This window comes from Strongylocentrotus purpuratus, unplaced genomic scaffold (genome assembly GCF_000002235.5).
Source record: "Strongylocentrotus purpuratus isolate Spur 01 unplaced genomic scaffold, Spur_5.0 spur5_scaffold_14, whole genome shotgun sequence".
NCBI lineage: Eukaryota > Metazoa > Echinodermata > Echinoidea > Camarodonta > Strongylocentrotidae > Strongylocentrotus > Strongylocentrotus purpuratus.
Window position 1 is genome coordinate 28,698,246 of NW_022145599.1, and position 23,604 is coordinate 28,721,849.

General features: G+C 38.4%; 1 protein-coding gene across 1 annotated transcript in view; it reads left to right on the forward strand.

The window, feature by feature from the left end:
- LOC105443652 overlaps positions 1–23,604 on the forward strand; it is a 136,859-nt gene that overhangs the window by 28,171 nt on the left and 85,084 nt on the right. The window contains exons 20-33 of the mRNA XM_030985197.1: positions 4–278; positions 1,038–1,177; positions 6,366–6,522; positions 7,017–7,046; positions 8,713–8,751; positions 10,296–10,421; positions 11,546–11,584; positions 12,187–12,433; positions 13,273–13,370; positions 15,997–16,353; positions 19,907–20,002; positions 20,776–21,132; positions 22,020–22,124; positions 22,866–23,276. Coding sequence (XP_030841057.1) covers positions 4–278; positions 1,038–1,177; positions 6,366–6,522; positions 7,017–7,046; positions 8,713–8,751; positions 10,296–10,421; positions 11,546–11,584; positions 12,187–12,433; positions 13,273–13,370; positions 15,997–16,353; positions 19,907–20,002; positions 20,776–21,132; positions 22,020–22,124; positions 22,866–23,276 — 2,477 coding nt within the window. The remainder of the gene's footprint in view (positions 1–3; positions 279–1,037; positions 1,178–6,365; positions 6,523–7,016; positions 7,047–8,712; positions 8,752–10,295; positions 10,422–11,545; positions 11,585–12,186; positions 12,434–13,272; positions 13,371–15,996; positions 16,354–19,906; positions 20,003–20,775; positions 21,133–22,019; positions 22,125–22,865; positions 23,277–23,604) is intronic.

Here is a 23,604-nt window from a genome sequence, read left to right on the forward strand (position 1 = left end):
TAGCTCTTCTGGTAGCCACAATACTGTGGATGAGGTTGTCTTTGGGAATCTCAACATTGAAAGCACTTCACCATATCGCCTCAGCATTACACCCAGTCAAATATTCATTCATCCCGACTATGATTCTTTCACCAATGATGCAGATATAGCACTCATCCAACTCTCTACGCTAGTCAATTACACTGATTACATCAGACCAGCATGTCTTGCAAATTCATCTCAAGAAACCACTGTATACAAGCAATGTATAGTAAGCGGATGGGGAAATACTCAAATTGGTACGTTGTAGCTCAATTTTGGTCTTACAATTTTTTATTTATTTTTTTTGGGGGGGGGGGGGGGGAGGGGGTAGGCGAGGAGGGGTGGCCATGCAGGCACCTAGTACACTCTTCCAAAATTGTCATAACACAAGGGTCCTCATATTTTAGGGATCCCTTTCAAAACAAAAGTAGGAAAACAAAATTAACATTAACGTTCATTGGGACCGCATCCAGTGTAGGAAAATACGAACAAACAAAAAATTTAAAAATGGAAAATGCTAAAATATTTGGTATAGTAGTGGTTAGAATGAAATAATTCTGATTTCTTCATATTTTTCACTTTTATGCTGTGTATACCGGCAGCTAGTTCACTAAAGAGTGGTTTTGAGGATAGAAATGTAATACATAAATCATGATGCTTGTTGCAAAGATTGCTGGTTTGCGAGGTCTTTTTCTATTATTTTTGTTTCTCTGTGCACGTGTGCAGAGTTGCATTTATGTTTTGTTACCAGACTCGCATTATCAGTAAAACTTGTCATTTTTTATTTGTTTAGTAATGCAAGCATGAATATGATAGTAAACATGTAAATAGATGAAGTGTCACGTTTTCCCCATTTTTAAGTAATCAGATTGACCGAGTTTTCTATCAACCTGATTAATTCTTATTGCATTATGGCTGCAGTTTTGCACAAATTCTATCACAAATCCCATCGGACAGTATCACATCTGGCATTCAAGAAGTTAAAATGGTGAATTTTTTCATATCATATTCTGTAGATGGATATCCAGACCACTTGCAGAAGGCAGTCGTGGGTTTGATTAGCAGAATCACCTGTGGAAGTCTACTTGGGATTGAAAGCTTTACAGACAACATGATATGCGCAGGATATGAAAGAGGAGATATAGATACCTGTGACGTTAGTTTTTCCTCTTCTACATTTGATAGTTGAATATTAATTCATTATTTAGATAAAATAGGGTATTTGTTAGAGAGCATACTATTGGCTTGGAAGATATCAACTAGCTGACTCTCAACATTTTGTTATATGTGCATGAGCGTGAACCTTACATGCACAATATGTGTACTAAATTGAATTAGACTCTGCACCTCTCCCCTGCATGTATCCATTCATTGCATTATCTTAGCTGTGAACATGTAATTCAAGGGCAACCTGAATATAATCCAGAGCGCCTAACTCCAGATATCAGATATATACCCATACATACCATAAATACCCCAAATGTTGTATAACAAATAATGCATGCATTGCATCGCTCAATATATAATACCCCCCCCCCCCAAAGAAAAAAAAATGCAGAATTTCCCAGGCTCATGCCTGTGGCCCCAGTGAAATATAACATCACTTGCAGGGGCGTCGCTAGACCTTTTTCAGTGGGGGGGTGTAGAGGCCAACAATTACCGACAAAACTAGCCACCAATTACCGACAAAATTAAATGTCCAATATCTACAAATTCAACCCTATAAACGTGGGGCCGAAGGCTAAATTGTTTTTCCTATGGACTATCTATAGTACTTGCATATGCGCAAAATTGTCATTTTCCTCGACGACATAAATATACGAATTATTTCTTCAATTTAGTCAGCATCATAGCTATATATTTTAATGCAGGCGCGGAGCTAGGATCTTATTTTAGGGATGGGCGGTAGTGAACAAGAGATTCAATTTAAAGCGCTTATTAATGGGGTGTGGGTGATGGGCCTCCCGCGCGAAGCGCGGAAGCTTAGACATTTCCTTAAATTATCAGGAAAAGAAGACGATTAATTGTACCGTTTTCGACTGGTAATCCGTGGCTGTATAAAGTTCCCCCCCCCTCCCGCGCGGAACGCTAAAGCTTTGACGTTTCATTAAATTATTATAAAAAAGAAGACGATTTGCTGTACCGTTCTCGACTGTTTATCCTTTTCGGAATTCAGTCCCCCCCCCCCCCCCTCCCGCGCAAAGCGCGGCAGCTTTGTGGTTTCATTAAATCATGAGAAAAAGCAGACGATTCGGTGTACTGTTCTCGACTCTTAATCCTTGTCTGAATTCAGTTTTTCCCTCTCCCGCGCGAAGCGCGGAAGCTTTGACGTTTCATTAAATTATGAGAAAATGCAGACGATTCGGTGTACTGTTCTCGACTCTTAATGCTTATCTGAATGAAGCTTCCCCCTCCCGCAAGTTTTGACGTTTTATTAAATTATTAGAGAAAGAAGACGATTAGTCGTACCGTTTTCGACTCCTATTAAGCCCTATTCATCCGAATTCAGTTTTCCCCTCTCGCGCGAAGCGCGAAAGCTTTGACGTTTCCTCATATTATTAGAGAAAGAACATGATTCGTTGTACCGTTTTGACTCTAAATAAGCCCGTTAAATTGTGTCTGAATTCAGTTTCCCCCCTCTCGCGCGAAGCGCGGAAGCTCAGACGTTTCCTTAAATTATTAGAGAAAGAATACGATTCGTTGTACCGTTTTCGACTCTAAATAAGCCCTATTAATTTTGTCTGAATTCAGTTTCCCCCTCTCGCGCGAAGCGCGGAACCTTTGACGTTTCCTTAAAATTATTAGAGAAAGAACACGATTCGCGAAGCGCGGAAGCTTAGACGTTTCCTTATATTATTAGGAAAAGAAGACGATTAATTGTACCGTTTTCGACTGGTAATCCGTGGCTGTATAAAGTTCCCCCCCCCCCTCCCGCGCGGAACGCTAAAGCTTTGACGTTTCATTAAATTATTATAAAAAAGAAGACGATTTGCTGTACCGTTCTCGACTGTTTATCCTTTTCGGAATTCAGTCTCCCCCCCCCCTCCCGCGCAAAGCGCGGAAGCTTTGTGGTTTCATTAAATCATGAGAAAAAGCAGACGATTCGGTGTACTGTTCTCGACTCTTAATCCTTGTCTGAATTCAGTTTTTCCCTCTCCCGCGCGAAGCGCGGAAGCTTTGACGTTTCATTAAATTATGAGAAAAAGCGGACGATTCGGTGTACTGTTCTCGACTCTTAATGCTTATCTGAATGAAGCTTCCCCCTCCCGCGCAAAGCGCGGAAGTTTTGACGTTTCATTAAATTATTAGAGAAAGAAGACGATTAGTCGTACCGTTTTCGACTCCTATTAAGCCCTATTCATCCGAATTCAGTTTTCCCCTCTCGCGCGAAGCGCGAAAGCTTTGACGTTTCCTCATATTATTAGAGAAAGAACATGATTCGTTGTACCGTTTTGACTCTAAATAAGCCCGTTAAATTGCGTCTGAATTCAGTTTCCCCCCTCTCGCGCGAAGCGCGGAAGCTCAGACGTTTCCTTAAATTATTAGAGAAAAAACACGATTCGTTGTACCGTTTTCGACTCTAAATAAGCCCTATTAATTTTGTCTGAATTCAGTTTCCCCCTCTCGCGCGAAGCGCGGAACCTTTGACGTTTCCTTAAAATTATTAGAGAAAGAACACGATTCGCGAAGCGCGGAAGCTTAGACGTTTCCTTATATTATTAGGAAAAGAAGACGATTAATTGTACCGTTTTCGACTGGTAATCCGTGGCTGTATAAAGTTCCCCCCCCCCTCCCGCGCGGAACGCTAAAGCTTTGACGTTTCATTAAATTATTATAAAAAAGAAGACGATTTGCTGTACCGTTCTCGACTGTTTATCCTTTTCGGAATTCAGTCTCCCCCCCCCCTCCCGCGCAAAGCGCGGAAGCTTTGTGGTTTCATTAAATCATGAGAAAAAGCAGACGATTCGGTGTACTGTTCTCGACTCTTAATCCTTGTCTGAATTCAGTTTTTCCCTCTCCCGCGCGAAGCGCGGAAGCTTTGACGTTTCATTAAATTATGAGAAAAAGCGGACGATTCGGTGTACTGTTCTCGACTCTTAATGCTTATCTGAATGAAGCTTCCCCCTCCCGCGCAAAGCGCGGAAGTTTTGACGTTTCATTAAATTATTAGAGAAAGAAGACGATTAGTCGTACCGTTTTCGACTCCTATTAAGCCCTATTCATCCGAATTCAGTTTTCCCCTCTCGCGCGAAGCGCGAAAGCTTTGACGTTTCCTCATATTATTAGAGAAAGAACATGATTCGTTGTACCGTTTTGACTCTAAATAAGCCCGTTAAATTGCGTCTGAATTCAGTTTCCCCCCTCTCGCGCGAAGCGCGGAAGCTCAGACGTTTCCTTAAATTATTAGAGAAAAAACACAATTCGTTGTACCGTTTTCGACTCTAAATAAGCCCTATTAATTTTGTCTGAATTCAGTTTCCCCCTCTCGCGCGAAGCGCGGAAGCTTTGACCTTTCCTTAAAATTATTAGAGAAAGAACATGATTCGTTGTACCGTTTTCGACTCTAAATAAGCCCTATTAATTTTGTCTGAATTCAGATTCCCCCTCTCGCGCGAAAGCTTTGACGTTTCCTTAAATTATTAGAGAAAGACGATTCGTTGTACCGTTCTCGACTCGTCTATATGAAGTTTCCCCCTCTCGCGCGAAGGGCGAAAGCTTTGACGTTTCCTCAAATTATTAGAGAAAGAAGACGGTTCGTTGTACCGTTCTCGACTCGTCTATATTAAGTTTTCCCCTTCCGCGCGAAGCGCGGAATTTTGTGGCGTTCCATAACAATATAGAGAAAGGAAGACGATTCATCGTACCGTTTTCGACTCTTATTAAGCCCTATTAATCTGAATTCAGTTTCCCCCTCTCGCGCGAAGGGCGAAAGCTTTGACGTTTCCTCAAATTATTAGAGAAAGAACATGATTCGTTGTACCGTTTTCGACTCTAAATAAGCCCTATTAATTTTGTTTGAATTCAGATTCCCCCTCTCGCGCGAAAGCTTTGACGTTTCCTTAAATTATTAGAGAAAGAAGACGGTTCGTTGTACCGTTCTCGACTCGTCTATATGAAGTTTTCCCCTTCCGCGCGAAGCGCGGAATTTTGTGGCGTTCCATCACAATATAGAGAAAGGAAGATGATTCATCGTACCGTTTTCGACTCTTATTAAGCCCTATTAATCTGAATTCAGTTTCCCCCTCTCGCGCGAAGGGCGAAAGCTTTGACGTTTCCTCAAATTATTAGAGAAAGAACACGATTCGTTGTACCGTTTTCGACTCTAAATAAGCCCTATTAATTTTGTCTGAATTCAGTTTCCCCCTCTCGCGCGAAGCGCGGAAGCTTTGACGTTTCCTGAAATTATTAGAGAATGAAGACGATTCGTTGTACCGTTCTCGACTCGTCTAAATGAAGTTTCCCCTTCCGCGCGAAGCGCGGAATTTTGGGCGTTTCATCACAATATAAAGAAAGAAAGACGATTCGTCGTACCGTTGTTGACTCTTAAACCTTGTTTGAATTTAGTTTCCCCGAAAATTTTAAACTTCTGATTTCTTTAGCTGATATTATAGGCAAGTGAAACTTCGAGAAAATACAAGTAACTGTTGTAGTCACTCTCGAAGTCGTCAAAGCGGATAAGAAGTCACAGTTCGTAGGGAAAAAAACTTGTCGACCGACCGACAATATACTTCTGCATTGATATAGTACACGAGGATCGAGCAACAATACCGACACAGCTGACCCGACACAGCAACATATTTACCCGTGTCTTTCTTGCTCCCTCGACGAGACGACTCCACCCAACAACCCCCTCGTCTCTTTTACTCCCACTCCTCCTCTCTCAGTCTCTTATCTTCCCTCTCTCTCCTCTCTGTCATCCCCCGTTTCTTTTGTTTCCCTTTCACTTTTTTCCTTTTCTTTCTTTTCCTTTCTTTCCTCTCCTCTCTCTTTTTCTTTTTTCTCTTTCTTTCTTCTTTTTTCTTCCTTTCTTTTCCTTTCTTTCCTTTCTTTTCCTTTCTTTCTTTTCTTTTCTTTTCCTTTTCTTTTTTTCTTTTCTTTCCCTTTCCCTCTCTTTTTTTTCCCTCTCTTTTTCCCCTCCCCCTTTTCTCTTTTTCCCGACGGCAGCGCAATTTTACCGACAATATCCTGACAGGTGGGGGGGTGTCGCACCCCCCCACACCCCCCCTTTGGCGACGCCCCTGATCACTTGTGCAATTGCTAATTTGTCAGTGAAAATATTTTATTGCATGTATAGTGAATGCCAGAACATGAAATAATAGTATAATATTATATTTTGATTGAAGGGTGATAGTGGTGGTCCTTTAGCGTGTGAAGGTCCAGATGGTAGATGGCACCTGGTCGGTGTAACTAGTTGGGGATATGGATGTGCGGAACCAGGAAACCCAGGAGTGTACGCGAGAGTCTCTGAGCTGTTGCCTTTCATTCTAGGAGTTGTGAAAAGTATGTTTAAGATCATAAATATCTTGGTATTGAAAGAAATTTAACATATGACAACACAAGCATTTTTTTTTTAATGAATGCATCTCAGAAATATATTCTGTAAAGAGAAAGCTCTAATCATGCTATTTAAAAAAAAACACCAATGAAGCAACATTGGTTTAATTAAGCAACAATATATGTATAGAAACCCAATTGTTATATGAAAATTAATCATGGAGACACAATTTTTACAATTGGTAAATCTAAATTCGAGACATGTTTAGGAGAATTTATGTAGAGGATAAGTTTTGTGCCCCCTCTTTGACTTAAATTTTTTTGTTTTTAGTGCAGAATAGATTCTTCCTTATTATTAACAATATATAACTTCACAAAACGTGTAATGCAGAGCGAAGAGAAAACCAAGGATATATGAAATTCCAAATTTTTACATAAATGATTTCAAGTGATCTGTCTATTATCTCATTTGAACAATAAATAATTTCTTTTTATTGCAGATTACGCAGGCAGTGTTCCACCAACATTAGGTATTGTTGTAGTTTCAGCACTTTTATCAATTAATACATTTAAAACCATATAATGCAAACAAATATAAACGTCTTTCCACTTTCTCCAACTCCTTTATTATCTCTTTAAATTCAAGTTATTAATTAGATTGCAGGCTGGTGCAGTGTGGTGGGAATTGGTATATAGGCTAGTCCCTGGTATTTCCTCTTGTGTCGCATACGTAATGATTGGGCACCTAATATTTGACTTAAAATTTGCCAATTTTTTATTAAAATTCCTTTGATGCTTAATGTGATTCTACATGTATTCATTACATTCTTTATGTTCCCACGTCTGCACACTCATTCAATTTACATGTCGCTTTGGGATATGATTCTTGAGTGGAAATTTACCATATCGAGGCTGGTGAATAGAATTGCTAAAATTTTACAGATATTTTTTACTTGTTTTTCACATGTATCTCCGAGTCTATATCTATTTATGATAACAGAGACACAAACAAATTTCTGTTCATTAGTTTTTTTTATTTCATAAGAATCAGTTGCACGTATATGTATGCGTAGACATATATAGGCACTCTAGCAATACTATGATTCATGGAATTCTTGATTAAAACTAAAAAGTATCACTATCCTTGATATTTTCTTTTATATACTGCATATGAATATCCAAGGCCTCTGATTGGCCAAAACTGCAGGCATAAAATTTGAAACTGACTGCTGGACAGTGTAGCTAAACAAATATTGAATGCGCACAGTGCATATGTGAACATGCTTTAAATTTCACTAGAAAATGAGACAAATCCCTATGAGCCATTAAAGGTCTGCATGGGTACAATGTATTCATGGGCATTGCATTGGGGACCCACTAAACACAAGAGTATTTATGCCATTAACAGCAGATACTGGAGATTGGAGACTTGAAAGCGATTCTGTTTGTTTGTTTTAATTTAAGACTAATCAAAGGTCAGGATACAAATTTTAACAAAAAATACAATTTTAACCAAAAAAAATTTAACAAAAATATTTGGTATTCTCTCTGACGTACTTGTTCCCATCAGCCAAAGTCTTGGAGATAAGGTCCTTGCAGGTTGATAAAACACAGTACCGGCTGTCGAAAATCCTAGCCATAAAGCTAATTTCAACCCTAATCCTAACCTTATGTTCTTGACGAAAATAATCCTGGATCAATCGTCTGTACAGCAGCTGTCGGAGCACAGCACAGCTGAGAGCACAGACAAGATACTGCTGATAGCGCATGCACAAATATATTGAAATTCCAATTTTAAACTACACTCAGCATAACAAGAAAGTGGACACTATTTCTAATTAAGATTTTCTAATAAGTATTGGAAGTATAGTTATATTTATATATCTAAATAAATATATATAGTAATCCTTGTTTAGATGATATGCACTTGGAATTGTACCATTCATGCATGAGTGAGCATAGCCATTTACCAATAAATGAGTTTCTAAAAGAAAATTGCGAAAATGGATCATCGATCCGACCATTCAAATGTGATGAGCATTTAGATCTTGTAGAATGAAATGTATCAAGAAACTACTAAAAAAATGGGATTTTCTTTCATTCAATTTCTTTATTCATACTGATTACCAGTCACAAGTGAAATGAAACACATTCCTATGTTTTAACAAATAATGCAATATTCTTTTGTTTTCCTAGGTACTACTACGGCCAGTCTAACCAATGACATGATTTCAGGTATTACCATGATAACTACTCCATTGGTAAACACGTCTTAAAACACTGCACTCAACGATTTCATATCTTAAACTTTAGGCAACTGTTTTTAAATAATTTTCTACATACTCTTAATTTAGTGTATAGAAGAGTATGTGTGTGCAGTCACCTGTATTTTAAAACCATTTTATCTGAGCTTGCTGTGATGTACATTGTACCTTCTTTAAGCCTAAATGTGCATAATTTATACTCTACATTAAGGGTTGTTGTTGATTTCATTTAGACACAGGAAAAACACACTTTCAGCCCCAAAAGCTGTTTTTCAGTATGTTCGTTTGTATGGTATTACACAAATGAATTTGACGACAAAATGACCATACACCTGAAAAATACAATACAAACATATGAACACCGTTAGGCAAACACAAAATTTGATTCCGATTTCCAATCATAAATGTCTTGATAATGAGACAGGCGATCGGCTTGTAAAAGTCATGGGGTTCCTGACTGACCTATATATAATTATCATTGCACCATGAGCTAAATCCAGGATTTTGTTTCAGAATCTGAGACAAAGTTACCCAATCCCTTAATATTATTCAAATCGAAAAATAATCTACTACGATCTTAATCATGTTAAAATGTTGACTATTTCACCTACCCGGTATAAGTGATTTTCCATTTATGTAGAATGCTGTAATGTAGTGGAATGTGCTATTGTGTACGATGTGAATGATTTCTTAGAGACGACCAAAATGTATGACAGATCTACCTATGAATGGTTATTTTCTGCTTAGTTAGACCTGTAAGACTCTTTATCATGTATCCTACTCAAATTTAAACCAACAAGGGATTCATCTTAACTTGAGATTTAGGTTTTCCTTTCGTAAACGTAATTTCATACTCAGGGTTTGGGCAACAGCTTATGCAATTTGTGTGCTGACATCTGTTCATGTCCTGAAGATCATTGAATACCTTTGATTTAGGGCAAGTCAATTTGTAATGGGGGGGGGGGGGGGGGAGTGGGGGATTAATCTACTGGTAGAGGAAGCTGGTCAACCAAAATTTCTTGAGCCAGTTGGTTCCAACCCCAAATTATATTACTTGTGCATTTAGGTTGATTAAATTTTGGCAATGATAAAGCACTTGTCAGTAAATGATATGATCATGAATTTCTATAGTTTCATGTTGACCAGGGTGTAGCAATGACTCTTTCACATGTACTAACAAGAATTGTATTCTGAATTGTCAAACTTGTGACGGTTTCAATGATCGTGGTGACTTTTCTGATGAGGAGTATTGCCGTAAGCATACACATTTTCTTCAGTTGACTTGTTCAATCTTGTGAATTTGAAATGGCATCATCCTTTCCAGGTCACAAGGTCCTTTTTTCAAGTTTGCATCGTAGAGTGCAGCAAAATTTTAAAAGTCTGGGTTTTTATATATTGACTACCAAAACAATTGTAAATCATTGCGAAATTTATGTACTTTATATTTTTGCATGCATATGCACTAGTGACTTTTAGTTCAACTGGCATTAACTGTATAAGTGCACTTTATTCCAGCAACCCCCCCAGCAAACTCGTCCTGCTTCGAGTGTGCATCTGACTATGAATGTGTGTATGATCCAAGCTGGGTTTGCGATGGTATCGATGATTGCGATAACAGAGAGGATGAATTGAACTGCACAGGTAAGATTGAAATTGTTTAAAATCACAGTACTATTATGTAAATTGAATGTTGCATCACTCTTTTGCTCAGTTGACATGTTCAATCTTGTGAATTTGAAATGGCATCATCCATTTCAGTTCAGCTAGAAATATACGAATAAAAAACGGACTATAGCAAAACCTTTGTATATGACTATCTAAAATTATCAAAACTAAAAGCTTTCATCTGGGCCCTCCTTTATGAACCTTAATATTAACAATAAGAAAAGCTCAATTTCTACGACAAATTTGCTCTTTGCCAATCAAATGCGTTGATTTCAGTAGCTTATAACAGTTATTGTAATTGATAACAATTTTAATGAAACGGGGCCCGGGTGTGGAGTAAAAAAAATGAATGTTTAAATATGAAGAATATATGATTTTTTGGTAAAACGTTTAAATATTATGACCTTAATTGCATAAATTACCACAAATATGCAAACATCAGCTTATTTCCATGCAATTTGCATTCAGAAAATTATAGCACAAAAGATAATTGCAAGCGAATGAAATACTTCATCACTGCACACACATGTGGGAAGGAAGCGTCTATAGATTTGAATACATTTGCTTGATAAACGACTTTGCATAGTAGGCCTATGATATCGAGCAAATGGCGATGCCTATGTTGTCCTTAAAAACTGTACATTATGCTAAGAATATCTTGTTTTATATACCTCTCACATACACTTTGATGGGGTATCATGTAGATTAATGGGCAAGAATACAATAAATCTCTCAGAATAACTTAAGTTATTTTTTGGGGTGAGGTTTCCTTTAATCATTTTAACAGACAAGATTCATCATATTATTGTACATGGGTTTTCTTCTTTACGCTACTAAATTTTCAGCAGTGCACCTGACTCTAGGAGAAATGTGTTTGATCTCATCACCAAACTATCCTTCATTATTTCATATCTTAAACTTTAAACAAATATTTAAAAATAATTTTCTACATACTCTTAATTAATAGTGTTGAGAAAAGTATGTGTGTGCATATATGTGTGATTGTATATTTCTTTATTCATACTGATTAACAGGCAAAAGTGAAATGAAACACATGCCTATGTTTAAGCAAATAATGCAATATTCTTTTGTTTTTCTAGGTACTACTACGGCTAGTCCAACCAATGACACGATTTCAGGTATTACCATGATAACTACTCCATTGCTAAACACGTCTTTAAACACTGCACTCAATTATTTCATATATCTTTAGACAAACGTTTTAAAATAATTTTCTACATACTCTTATTTTAGTGTTGAAAAGAGTATGTGTGTGCAAATGTATGTAAGTGTGTGCTATTTTTATGTGCAAATACCCCATGTGTTACCTGTATTTTAAAACTATTTTATCTGACCTTCTTTGAACCTAAATGTGCATACCTTATATTAAGCTACATTAAGGGTTGTTGTTGATTTTATTTAGACACGGTAAAAACACACTTTCAACCCCAAAGGCTGTTTTTCAGTATGTCCATTTGTATGGTAATACCCAAATGAATTTGAAGTCAAGATTACCATACACCGGAAAAAACACAATACAATCATATGAGCAAAAATAATGTTGGACATTATGGCAAAGTGCAATTGCAGTAAATAAAAGTAAATGAAATTGATTTTTTTTCAAGAATTTAAATCTATGACTTGAACCAATTTGATGATCTGCATGTCCTTTTTTTCATTTAAACAGACAAAATTTATCATCAAATTATTGTACTTGGTTTATTTCTTTACACTACTAAAGTTTCAGTGGTTAACCTGACTGTTGGAGAAACGCGGTCAATTTCATCACCAAACTATCCTAATGAGTATCCAAACAACGCCTATTATACTTGGTACATCACGGCTCCATCAAACTACTCGGTGCTCATCACATTCATAGCATTTAATCTGGAGAGTGGCTATGACCATCTGAGCATAGGGAATGGTCATACGCCTGGGAACTTGGTGGCAAAAACTTTCTCAGGACAAGATATACCAGCTTCTTTGAGGTTTGTGTAAATGTATACATTATTTATATTTGTGCATTTTTAATGCACATGTACTTGCATTTTAACTTGAAGAAGCCATATGAACAAAATAGTGTTTCACCTATACATGTGTCTCTAAATTTGCGCATGTGTGTGTGTTCATGTAACTGAAATGTTCTGTTATGGTGGGTGTGACGTCTCATCCCAACAAATTTTGATATAAAGTACCGGTACATTAGTTTTTGTTGTATGTCAGTTTCTGGATTAATGCAATTTTTTCATTTTGGTCGGTCCGTCTTTTGTCATTGTGATAAGGATATTTCTCTATTAAAGAAAGTAGGTGATCTTGCTCTCAACAGCAACTCACTTTCTCCTGTGCTACAAACTGAAAACCTCTGAGACTCTGATGTTATCTGCCATGTCTCAGATATTTTAAACCATTTTTGCCTGTACGACAGATTATGTGCCAGGTGGTTACCTCACACTGGAAAAGAAATATAAATGAAACAATGAAATCATACTTAAGGCCGTCACTTCCAATGACACCTGATGTTGTTTTGGACCTATTTCCTGCTATATGAAATGGCTAACGATATTAATATGCAAATCAGGAAGGTCTACAGGCAACATACAGTTACATGAGTTTTGGGGTGTTCTTGCAAATGCAAATAAATCTTGAAAGGATTGCTATGCCTATGAAATTTTAGTTTTTTTACTAGTAAAAAAAGCTAACTGAATAATACTACGGCATTGCATTGCGCTGAAGTGTGAAATAACAGTGTATCCAGAACATAGTGAATAATCAGATAATATGTATTAATATCATGAAAGGTGTTTTACAATTTTGTCTTGTTCTACAGATTGTACAGTTCTAATAGTTGGATGCGATTCACCAGTGACTATTCAGTCACGCGTCAGGGATTCCAGCTGCAGCTAACAGTGATCGCTGGATCTTTAGGTATGTACACATATCTGGTTTTGGTTTTGTTTTTAGCTCATCCAGCCCGCATTGGTGCGATGAGCTAAACAGTGTGCCATGGCATCTGGCGTCCATGATCCATCCACAATTTCTAAATGCTTCTTCTCCATCGTTTCTCATCCGATTTTGATTCTGTTTGCTTTATAGATTTTAATGAGATACACAGAAATTAAAAAAATATTTTGAAATTTTGGTTATGATAATTAATGCAAATTTATTCAAAAATTAAAGCCCCCAAATAAATACAAGAAAATGATTCTTCTCCACAATTAATTAGCCAATGTTTATTTGTTTTTGTTTTCTCTAATAAAGCTAATAGGTTAGATATGCAAAAATACTTCACAGAAATTTTTAATTTTGACTCAAACATCAATTATATTTTATGCAAATACAGCCGAACATAAAATTACGCTAAGAAAATACTGCAGAGCATAGAACGACCCTTAAGCACAGCAGAACATTGAATGACGCTTAAAAAATGCAGCAGAACATTAACGGCAGATACAGGAAATTTGTAGTACACATTTTGTAGACTTGAAACCGAATCTTTTGATGTGTATTTTTTAATTTAGTACCGATCAAATGTCATGATACAAATCTATGACACAAAAATACTTGTTATTCTCTTTGGCGTACTTGTTCTCATTGGTCAAAGTCTTGGAGATAAGGTCCTTATTTAAGGGTACCTGCATGTTAGTTGTGTTCTGACAGCTTGGATAATGCTGCTTCTTGACCATGCCTGCTTGAAAAGGTCCACAGTCGCCTGTCGAGGTGTGAATCAATGACCAGCCTTGCATTGTCAGTCTCTTATCAGACCTCATCTCCTTCAGACTCTGCAGGGAGGTGACAGGACCACAGGCAATGTTGTCCTCTTGCAATGAATTCCTGGACACGAGGGAAACTCCTTAGACTGCCCTTTATACAGTTGTCCACCTTCTTGTCCCATCTTGGGGCCAGATGATCTAGGAGTTTCGCCTAGATTTATCACAAGTTTCCTAAGGTTTCCATAGCTGTGCAGCATTGTCCAGCAGAGTCAGACAGCCTGCATAGACTTTGCCTGTCTTTGTAGTTACTTTCAGCCAAGAGTCTAACTTGTCCCTGTAAGCGTTGGACAGCACAAACAGATCTCCATACCATTGCTTGAGGATTGTTAGGGTATCAAAATATTATCTCTTATCTCCTTCGAGAGCATAACCTCGAACCAGTTTTCGAGGAGGTAATTATATTGGTACTTCAGTAGGTAGAAAAATCGCTCTAATGGTTCAAACCCACTATTTCCCATCACCACATCAATGGCGTTATTCAAGCTGTATATGAGCGGATCTCCGGAAAAAATACTGAGGTCTGGTATTAAAAGGGAGTTATGCCATCAACATGTGATCAACCAGAATGTCAATAGCCTTGTTCACTATTGCGGGTGAATGAACAATACTTTGTCCATCAACTGGGAATGATGGCTTTAATTTGCTTTGCCGCTTTACAGTCCTTATCCTCCATTCGCTGTCTATCTGTTGGAGGTCTCTCCATTGCCACTTGGTTAATCCAGTTCTTGCATTGACTCAGCCTTTGTGACATTGCTACGCTGGCCAACCTCTTGGTTGTTGATGGTCTCTGATCTACTCTCCTATAGCTGGAGTAGTTCATCCAGCATTTGCTTTGTAACTTTACTATGCTCTATCTCCACCTCCTCTCAAGACTGTCATCTTCGATCTGATTTGAAAGACCTAAGGTTGAGAGCATTTCCTGGCACCTGGGCCCGTATTCAATAAACTTCTAAGTTCTTAGAATTTGTCTAGTTTAAGATAGTTGCCTTAGCCATATATGCACTTTGCCTTAGCTTATTCTACATATAAGACAGATGACGTGATTTTTTTTTTTTTTAATCGCACAGCACGAAAATTATACACAAACGAATGGGAGAGTGTATGGGAGGTATGATGCTCACAAAATTGTTTAGGGCTTAACAGACACTAAAATATTTAGTATCGCAGCCTAGTCAAGACATCTTGATCTAGAACTAACATCAACCTTAGGCTTTTCAAAAACGACTTACAAGAGCCCAACAGGGCTATTTTATGCAGTTGGTAGGGTTCATGAAGTTAACTGTCGCTAGACGACCAGCATGCGCTAGGATTAGGGCTACCATTTATTGGTTTACACCGTCTACTGCTAGCTAAACTTAATCAAATAACTAAATGTAATCTTTATCAGACTCGTATATCGTAATTTTTCTCACCTAACATTATGCTGAGGACACATCATTTCTGTCTCTCCATATTTGTAATTCCAAGGACTCAGAGATAATTATTTTGCGACAGGATTGTCTGGGATGTGTCACTAAACTTCTCCATTCCTTTCTTCATGACTCATATAGCTTCTACAACCACTGGGATTGTTTCAACCTGCATACCCCCACACTATCATTAATTTGTATTATTATTATTATTATTATTGTAATTATAATTTGATATTATCATTATTATTATCTTTATTACTATTATCATTATCATCAACATTATCGTCATTGTCACTATTCTTATTGACATTGTTTTTTGGTAGTACTGATAAGGTTGAAAATTTCATTTTGAATTCTTCCCTAAACTAGATTACCATGAACATGTAAGTGAAGGAGAAACCATCCGAATTCAGTCTCCCAACTTTCCTGATTTCTACCCAAACAATGCCTACGTTCATTGGGTCATCACCAAAGACCATGAGGAATTGTATTTTCAAATTACCATCCTGAGGTTATCCCTAAATTCTTATGACTATCTCACGGGAAGAGCTGGAGACCAGGAAACTAATGCTACAACCAACGTTTTCTCCTATGGACCCTACAGCAGAATCTACAGTTCTGTTGATTTTCTCTTACGTGAACCATCAGTCGTCATTGAGTTCTCATCAGATGCGTATTTCACCGACATGGGATTTGAACTTGAAATATCAGTGTTGAATGCATCAGGTATGTACTCTCTATTTGTATAGGAGCGTGAATCCACTCATTGGGGAATGGAAATCCACTCTTTTCGGAGTGATGTTAGGAACCACTTCAATTCAAGAGGGTATCCGTGGACAAAATATTGGAATCCACTCCCAAAAGAAAAGTTGTTCACACCAATATTTCTTGCATTCATTTGTCATTTCTAGAACGTAATGTATTTTTTTATTTTTTAAAAACAAATTGTTTAAAAGTCCCTCTAGTTGAAAACTTTTTTCCAACTACATTCAATTTCTTTAGACTGTTATTTCATTTGACCTAATTTTCAAGTCAAAAACTTGTGCTTGCTGTTCTTGTATATTTGTTCATTTGTTTCTTTGTTGTTTCATCAAATTATTTCAAAAATGTTAAGTCACACATCTTGTTTTTAAAAAGATTATTTGCGCACTTACCATTCTATTGATCATGCTCATCAAATACTGTTTCATGGAGGTATGAATGTGTTGTTGTGTAGTTGTTTATTCACTTGACTTTTTCTCAGTATATTTGTTAAGGGTTTGAATTTGAATTTGAATGTTATAAGTAAACTTCATTCATATACATGAACATTTTGTTTCACAGTACACAAATAAAATCCCAGCACAGTACTAACATCCTTTGGCCAGACATTAATAAAAAAAAAATCTACTCTCCAGCCAGTTGTTAATGGGTACGTTCCTGGCTAATAATTGCAAGGCCCTCTGGGAGAAGAGCATTGATCCTGATGTGGCTTTTCCTGGGTTTACAAAATATTGATTACCGGTACTATTATTATTATTATTAAATTGCAGCAACACTTATCAGGTCAAAACATATCCTATTACAAAAAGCTCTCATTAAAAATATACCCGACCACCATACCGCAGGAATCAATGTAATCTGGTGGGGTGCCAGAACCCCAATTTTGTTTCTTTCGTTAAAACTTTGAGAGAGTTACTTCTATTACACAGGCACCGGGGTACCACTACCCCAATTGGCTCTGTGTGAGAGATTATGATATTGGATTGCAGCATTGCAGCTGGACTCTTCATCATGTTACGTAATACTAGTGTAAACAAACTCTTACTGGGGCTCTGCCTGAAAGGAAATGAGAAGTAGAAAATATATATTTTACTTGCTGCTTGTAAGTGTCGGCTTGCATGGTGATGTAGATATACAGTAGGTTTGCGGTTGCACCATGTGTGAGAGAGAGAGAGAGGTTTGAGGAGTCCTGAAAAGAACTCTGACTCGGTAATCTTTCTTGGAGGAGTGTAGTCCTGAAAAGGACTGTTTGTTATCTTTCTTAGCATATAGTTCTCAGGAGAACTATAGCGCTTGGAGAGGATGAGTGGCTCGACGTTTCGAACAGGTTGACTATCCGTCGTCAGGAGTGGAGAATAGCTGGCGTGCGTGAGCTTAAGTGACCGGGGTGCGGACGTCAGGGAAAAATAGTAGACCGTGTCGGCTTGAGTCATCGGGGAGTGGGCATGGATGGTCGGCAGGTAATTCGTCTGACTGTCCGCCTGGGCTGGAGGCTCCGGGTTGCGGACTTAGGAGAGTTTCGAGTCGATGAGTGGGAAGTGCTGTCGGCGAGACGCTGTGTGTGTCCCCGACGTAGGCGGCGTTGTAGTCTGTTGTTGTCTGCTGTGCATTGTAGCTGTGAGACTGGCGGCTGCTTTGAGGGTTCGGCGGGTGGCGGTGGTTGATGTACGGGTGTCTGTCGGGGTGGTGAGGGCGGTGCTGGAGGCGGTGGTGGAGGAGGAGTGACCGGGTACTTGTTGATGAGAGGTTTCCAGATGTCGTTGATGTATAGTCCTGAGTCTTGGGGCACGGTGTTGTGGCGGTGAATTTCGATGGCTTCTCGGATTCGGCGTGTATGCCAGTGTTTCATTATGGAGATGAGATGACTGTTATCCCATTCGATGGTGTGTTTGTGTTGCTGGGCGTGTTTGACGATGGCGGACTTATCCCAATCGCTGAGTCTGAAGCTGGTTCTGTGCTCCTTGAGTCTTGTTTCCAGATTTCTCCCCGTTTCAACAATGTAGACTTTTCCACATTCGCATGGTATTTTGTAGACTCCAGCTTTCTTGTGGTTTGGATGCTTGTCTTTGTGGGAGTGGAGTATCGAATGGAGTTTGTTGGAGGAACTGTGTCGAACTTGGATGTCTGCTGCTTGAAGGATACGTTGAATCTTGTGAGAGGCTTGACCGATATAGGGAAGAACAATAGTTTGCTTCGGTGGTGTAGCTGCGGGTTGGTTCTCTTCAGGGGTGGAGTTAGCTGCGGGCTTGTTGGCGGGAGTCTTGGATTTGATCTTATGTCTTGGGTATTCGTTGATGCTGGTTAGGGCTGTGGTGACATGCTGGATTTCCTGGTCTAGATGGTCTGCATCGCTGAGTTGATGGGCTCGGCGGATGAGGGCGTTGGGGACTGATTGTAGTACGGATGGATGGTGGAAGGATCTGTAGTGAAGATATCTATCGGTGTGTGTGGGTTTACTGTAGACTTGATGAGCGGGCTTGCCGGATGGTGATTTGGTAACGAGAACGTCTAGGAAGGGGATGCTGTTGTTTTGCTCGGTCTCCATGGTGAATTTGATGCTCGGGTAATGCTGGTTGATGTGGGCGAGAAAGTGGTCTAAGTCAGGTCTGCTATGTGGCCAGATGACGAATGTGTCGTCGAAATATCGGAGCCAGAGAGAAGGGCGTTGTGAGAGAGTCTGGAGTGCCGTTGTTTCGAAGTGCTCCATGAAGATATTGGCTATAACCGGTGAAAGAGGCGATCCCATGGCTGCGCCTTGAAGTTGCTGGTAGTAATTGTCTCGCCATTTGAAGGAAGTTGAGTTGAGGCAGAAGTACATGAGGTCATGTATTTCATCCGGTGTCAGGGGGGTTCTGTTGGGGAGAGTGTCGTCAGCTTCGAGGCGTTCTTTGACGATTCGGCAGGATTCGGTGACAGGAACATTGGTGAAGAGAGATTCAACATCGAAACTGACCATGATGTCTGTATCGTGTATGGTGGTCTTGGAGAGGATATCGACGAAATGCTTGGAGTTATTGATGTGGTGCTGCGATTGTCCTACGAGTGGTTGGAGAATCTTGGTCAGGTGTTTGGCTGTGTCATAGCAAGGCGATCCTCGGGTTGATTACCGAGTCAGAGTCCTTTTCAGGACTCCTCAAACCTCTCTCTCTCTCTCACACATGGTGCAACCGCAAACCTACTGTATATATTTTACTTGTTTTAAGATATTTTCATGTCCAAAAGTCACTTATAATTTAGATGAAGGCCATAATGAAAGTTCAAACAAAGCAAAATGACCCAAAATTGGCGATACAACAATTTTAATTGTGAAAATTAGCACTCTTTCTCCCTTCCTCTCTCCCTCTATCATGCTTATCTCTCTCTCTCTCCCTCTCTCACCTCGCCAAGGTCTCCGCAGGGGGATTGTTTACTTTAGGCTTAGCTCTAGGAGTAGTGAAAGTCAAATGGGGGTTTCAATTTTAAACAACTTTTTGTCATGCTAAAGTTTATAAAAAGTGTGTTATAAAATTGTTTGCAGATTATTTCTTCTGTGATGGGAACCAGCTGCACAATTGGGCGGTAGTATGCGACTTCACCATTGACTGCGATGACGGTACAGATGAAAAAGGATGTGGTAATGATGGATTTTGTTTTTGTTTTTTTGTGGGGGAGTGGTTGTATTAAATTGATTTTACAAACCATTTTTTACCCACTTCTTTGAAATTACAGCGTGGCAATTAAAAATGCCCCCTGGAGGCAGATTGAGTGGGACTTGGCTACACCAGATACAGTCACTGACTGACAGCCTATCCAACCAATACGCAGTTGACTTTTTCCTTTTCTTTGAGGGATGGGGGAGTATTGAACTATGACTAGCTTCATATATGCCACATGGATCTAGCTAGGCATGCAGCTTGTCCTTCTTCAATACTTTCTTGGCCTCAACCCGCCTACATGGTCTAGTGGTTAAGGCATTTCCCATACAGACCCAGGTTCGATTCCCAGCGGAGTCATTTTTTTTCTAATTTGCAGTCATTTCCAAGTTTGTCACAATTAATTTACCCCTTTATTTTTATGTTAATGTATTGATTAAGGGTATACATCAAATATGTCATACACTGTTTTCAAGGCACTGGTAAAATTATGAATTCCCTTTGACAAGCATAGTTACTATTTCGTACGAGGCTATGCCCCTCACAAGATATGCCCCCCACAACTATGCCAGTCATCTCAGAGAGTTCTTAATTTCAATAAGAGCCTCTCAAAGCACTTGACTATTAGATTCTGATTGTTAATATTTTTATTGTTATTATTAATGTTATTATTATTATAATACTTATTATCGCTATTATTATAATCATAATTACCATTAAAATTATTTCCAGTGTTTTTTTTTTTTTATTGTAGAGAGAGTCCTCACACAAGGTGAATCAGTGAATGTGTCATCGACCTATCATTCTGGGGGCGGCTACATCCTTTGGAAGCTCACTCTTGCTGATGCACCAAATTTGGCCTTTCTGATCGAACCATTGTACTCATACTTTTATGATGGCTCCCATCTGGTCTTTGGTTATGGACATGACCCAAACACCAATAGCAGCAGGACATGGAATGTAACATACAGGGATGGTTATTATTATAGCTACCAGTCTGGGGCTCACGAGAAACACCTCCTCAACAGTTCAGATATGTTCATTGAATATCAGTACTCAACTTATGCCTACGACTACTTTGAGTTTCAAATAACTGCTGTAGAAGCAAGAGGTTGGTATCAGTGCATTAGATTCAATATTCCTTATTATACATGGTAGCCAAAAAAGATTTCAACAACTGGGATCTGTAATTTCAACGAAATCATTCACAAAATGTCATTGTGTTTTATATTATCAAGTAGAAAATTCTTGTAAAATGAAACCAAGATAATAAATTTTGGGTTAGATGTTTTGATTCTTGGACTATTTTGGTGAGGCAAAGTTGTTTTCAAATTTGCTACCTTTGCAACAGTAGTCATGCTTGAAGCAGCAAGAATTGTGCATGATGGGATCCCATACAATCAGCTGCTAAATAATAATAATGATAACAATATTTATAAAGCGCAACATATCCATCTTTAAAGATGCTCAAGGTGCATACAAATAATTTAAATTAATATTCAACATACTTAAGATTAATGCATACAAAAAAAAACATGAATGAAACGTTCGTATGTTATGTTGTGATTCTATGGGAAGCCGTCAGGTAAAAATTTGTCACTGCATCTAGCACGATTATGGTTATATTGAAAACAACTCTGCCACTAAAAATAAGCTCCAGAATCTATATGGCCTAATCAAAATTGATGATCTTGGAAATACTAAGAAAAAAAGTTCTATCCAATAAAACAAACCAAAAAAAATGACATTTTGTCTATGATGTCGTTGAAATTACAGATATCGGCTGCCTTGTGCTTTTTGTGCTACCCTCTATTTTTTTAGTATAACAAAATCTTTAAGATTTTGAATAAAATATATGAAAGATATTTAGTTGCCAAAGGATTCCACTAAATTACTTACATGTACAAAGAATGCTTTTATAGCTGTAAATTGATTAGGGAGTTGTAAAATGCTTGTACCTCGTTACTTTCATTATTTATACTTTATTTTTTCATACAGACTATATGTATTGTGACAGCGAACCAACGACAGAAGTCTCCTTAAGAACAGCCCAATGCGATGGTGTTGCAGATTGCATGAATAGCAATGATGAATATATGTGCGGTAAGGATAGGAATTATGTAAAATCAATTCCCTTGTTCACACTTATGATACAGGAAAGATCCTATAAAACAAAGTGGAAGTGTCATGATATAGTGGTTCACTCACTTGACTCTCAATCCAAAGGTTGGAGAAAATTTGAAATGATAAATACATAAATTCCTAAACCATAGACTGCATGACCAGACAGGCAAGATGTGGGGGGGGGGGTAAATTTCGTATATTTGGGCAACCACCACCACCACAAATTTAGGCAGCAAGCAGCCCAAATATTCTCATATTTAGGCAGGAGGTGCCCAAATATATGTAGCTATCACTACACAAAACTTTTCTTTTTATGCCTCCGCCCCCTGAAGGTGGTGCCTGAGGCATTATATTTTCAGGTTGTCTGTCTGTCCTGCTTGCCCGTTATCTCGATATCTCGAGAACCACTTGAGATATGAACTTCAAAGTTGATGATAGTATGTATCATCATAAAAAGATGATCTGATCAGATTCTGGGTAAAGAGGTCAATGGTCAATGGTCAATGGTCACAGAGGTCAATTCCTGAACACTGTCGCATTTGTCTTGTTTGAAAAAGAAAAAAAATTGTGCAAAATTTAGAAGCTGAAGAGTTGATATAAGGACAAAGGTTATCAGCTCCTCTAGCGAAATGTGCCCATGCGCATATGTGTTTGACATCCGATAATTTGAATAGAGGAAAAGTATTTTGATTTCACTTTTGTGCTTTTTTTCAACTTCAGATCCACATGAAGTATCACCAGGGGATATCTTGAAGCTTCAATCATATGGCTACACCTATCACACTGCTGGTCAAACATCATCTGTAACTTGGTCCTTGATTGCTACTGATAATAACTATGTCTTGCTTCGTTTCGCGATTCTTGCCATTACCCCCAATGATACCCTGTGTGTTGGAGAGGGTAACAACCCTCAGAATGCTTCATCTACCATTACCTGCATTTCAGGATTCCTCAGTCTAGGCCCTTGGGTTTACTCGGAGTATGAACTTATGGACGTCTATGCCAGTGTTTTGGCTCCTCCCGCCTCTAATGGCCTTTGGGTATCATTCGACACAGTATCATTAGACACAGGGTTTGAGTATGGAGGAAGTGGATTCCAAATCTTTGCTTCAGCCGTATCAGAAATAAATGGTTTGTATGCATTAAGGCATCTATTTTCAAGAAAGGAAACCCAAATTTTCCCTATATATAATTTGAAATATGAAAAATAGATTTTGAAGTACCTATGTAAAAGAGCATTTCATCCATTTGATGGTAATAAATATGTTATGATATTATTACCAGTAGGCATGAATACATTTTAATTGAGTTACTGGAATGCATGATATAGCTACATTGTACGTCTGTTGAAAAGCCGAAGCAGCATACGCTTGAACTTGAAAATTTCAAGAAAACCACATTTGTATTCAGTTGCATGGTCAGGATAGGCATTCATATAATAACCTCATCACATTCATGG